Below are 2,061 nucleotides of genomic sequence, written 5' to 3' on the forward strand. Positions count from 1 at the left end.
CAAATTCTCAAGAGAACTCTCAAGATAATTCTCTTGGCTTAGTAGTGCAAGGTATAGGTAAACTCAAGATTATGAACAAAGTGGTCGACCGAGAAAATATTCTAATAGTATTTTCAAGGCTTTCCAACTGCCAAAAAGAAACATAAAGAGACTGAAATCCATTCCTCTGAAGTCGGGCCTTATAAAGAAAGCTCAATTGGTTTTGGAATCGAGTCTATTAATGGGATTGGTAGCGGTTGAGGACAAAGATACGACTCTATCGGAGATAGAGGAATTCCTTAAGTAAAGTACATTTATTCTTTCAATGGTAATCACCATGTCTATAGATTATTTTTCGATCTTTAGTTAAAATGTGAGGGGCCTCGCTGTTGCTCATCATAGGAATAATGTTAAAGGTTATGTACAGACTCACTCTCCAGTGATAGTATGTCTGCAGGAATCAATTTGCTCTTTTAGCAATAGTGGGAAAAAATAGTCTTTATGTGTCTTTGATTCTAAGTGTTGGTTGGAGTCCCCTCCTTTAGGTCACTTAGGTGGTCTAGTCATGTTTTGGGATCCTTCATCTGTTCAGGTTTCATTCATGGAACAAGGACTGAACTGGTAGAGAATTTGTGGTCAGATTGTAACTAATGGTTAAATATTTCAAGTTTTTAATATTTAAGCGCCTTTATCAACAAGTGACAAGTTAGGACCGTGAAATATTTTGAGTGCTAAATTAGGTTAATTCTTTAGTGCTATGAATTTTATAGTAGGAGATTTCAATGTTGTCCGTGTTTCTTCGGAAAGACTTAATTGTGATTATAAAGAAAATGATTCAGTGTCATTTAATGATTTTATAGAGCATAATGACCTTCATGAAGTGAGATTTGTCAATTCTGAATACACGTGGTGTGGTAGAGAAAGAAAACACAACAAATTGGATATAGCACTGCTTAATTGGATTTTGTTTGATATATGGGATTGGTCAGTGCAAGTGTTAGACATGAAGAACTCAGATCATCGTGCTATAATCCTGGGGAATAAATTCATAGAAGGTGGTCCTAAACTATTTAAAATATTTTATTGCTGGTTGGATGATCAGAATTTGAGAGAGTTGTTAGAACGATCTTGGCAGGAATCAGGGACGGACAATGTTCAGTTAAAGAGTAAGAAACTAAGACGGATAGTGAGTTATTATAATAAACTTGAGAACGGTAATGCGGACAGTTTTTTCAAGATTGCGAAAAAAGACCAATTTCTAGCAGATGAGGACTATGCTCCAGAAGAGGTGAAAAAGGAGATGTATTTGAGATTACAAAATCTCTATATCATGAAATCAAAAATGCTCAGACAAAAATCAAGGCTTAGGTGGAATTTGGAGGGAGATAAAAACACTAAATTTTTCATAGGGTGGTGAAGTATTGATGGAAAAGGAATCAGATACATGGCGTTCTAAGTCAATCTAAATGGATTTCAGTGGAAAAAGCTTTAAAGCATCATTTTTTGATCACTTCAGCTCCTTGTACAATGATAATTTTAGTTCAACAATCTTTAAACTAGGTCATTTACCCATAAATAAACTTAGTGTTAGGGACTCAGAAGCGCTGGTGCAAGAATTTTTCATCATGAAATTGGAACATGCCTTGAAAAATAGTCCCTTTGAAAAGGCACAAGGACCAGACGTTTTTAGTATGGGTGCATTGAAGAAACTACGATACTTTACGAGAGATGAATTATTTGAGTTTGCAAAAAAATTTCATCAAAGTGGTGATATTCCAATGGGCATAAACTCATCATTTATTGCTGTGGTACCAAATAAATATCATGCACAACTTGTTATTTAGTATCGTGCAATCAGTCTCATCAATTTCACGATGAAACTGATCGTGAAGATGATGGCTGAAAGATTGAAACGCGTGTTACCAAAACTGGTGTCTGAGGTACAAACAGGTTCTATGCAGGTTCGTCACATATCTGATGGTATATTGGTGGCAAGTAAAGTGGTGAGAAGCTTGAAAGCAAAGTCATCCAGGGGAATAGTTCTTAAAGTTGACTTTGAAAAAGCGTTTGATACAATCAAAT

General features: G+C 35.5%; 1 protein-coding gene across 1 annotated transcript; it reads left to right on the top strand.

The window, feature by feature from the left end:
* The first annotated feature begins 736 nt into the window (after positions 1-736).
* LOC141680338 (uncharacterized) lies at positions 737-1,396 on the top strand. The gene has a single exon (XM_074486593.1). The coding sequence runs from the start codon at positions 737-739 to the stop codon at positions 1,394-1,396; it is 660 nt and encodes a 219-aa protein (XP_074342694.1).
* Positions 1,397-2,061: the final 665 nt, after the last annotated feature.

Source organism: Apium graveolens, chromosome 8, assembly GCF_009905375.1.
Source record: "Apium graveolens cultivar Ventura chromosome 8, ASM990537v1, whole genome shotgun sequence".
In the NCBI taxonomy this organism is placed as follows: Eukaryota; Viridiplantae; Streptophyta; class Magnoliopsida; order Apiales; family Apiaceae; genus Apium; species Apium graveolens.

Excerpts from the sequence above, each read along its gene's own strand:
- LOC141680338 (XM_074486593.1), top strand. The coding sequence starts at position 737 with ATGAATTTTATAGTAGGAGATTTCAATGTTGTCCGTGTTTCTTCGGAA.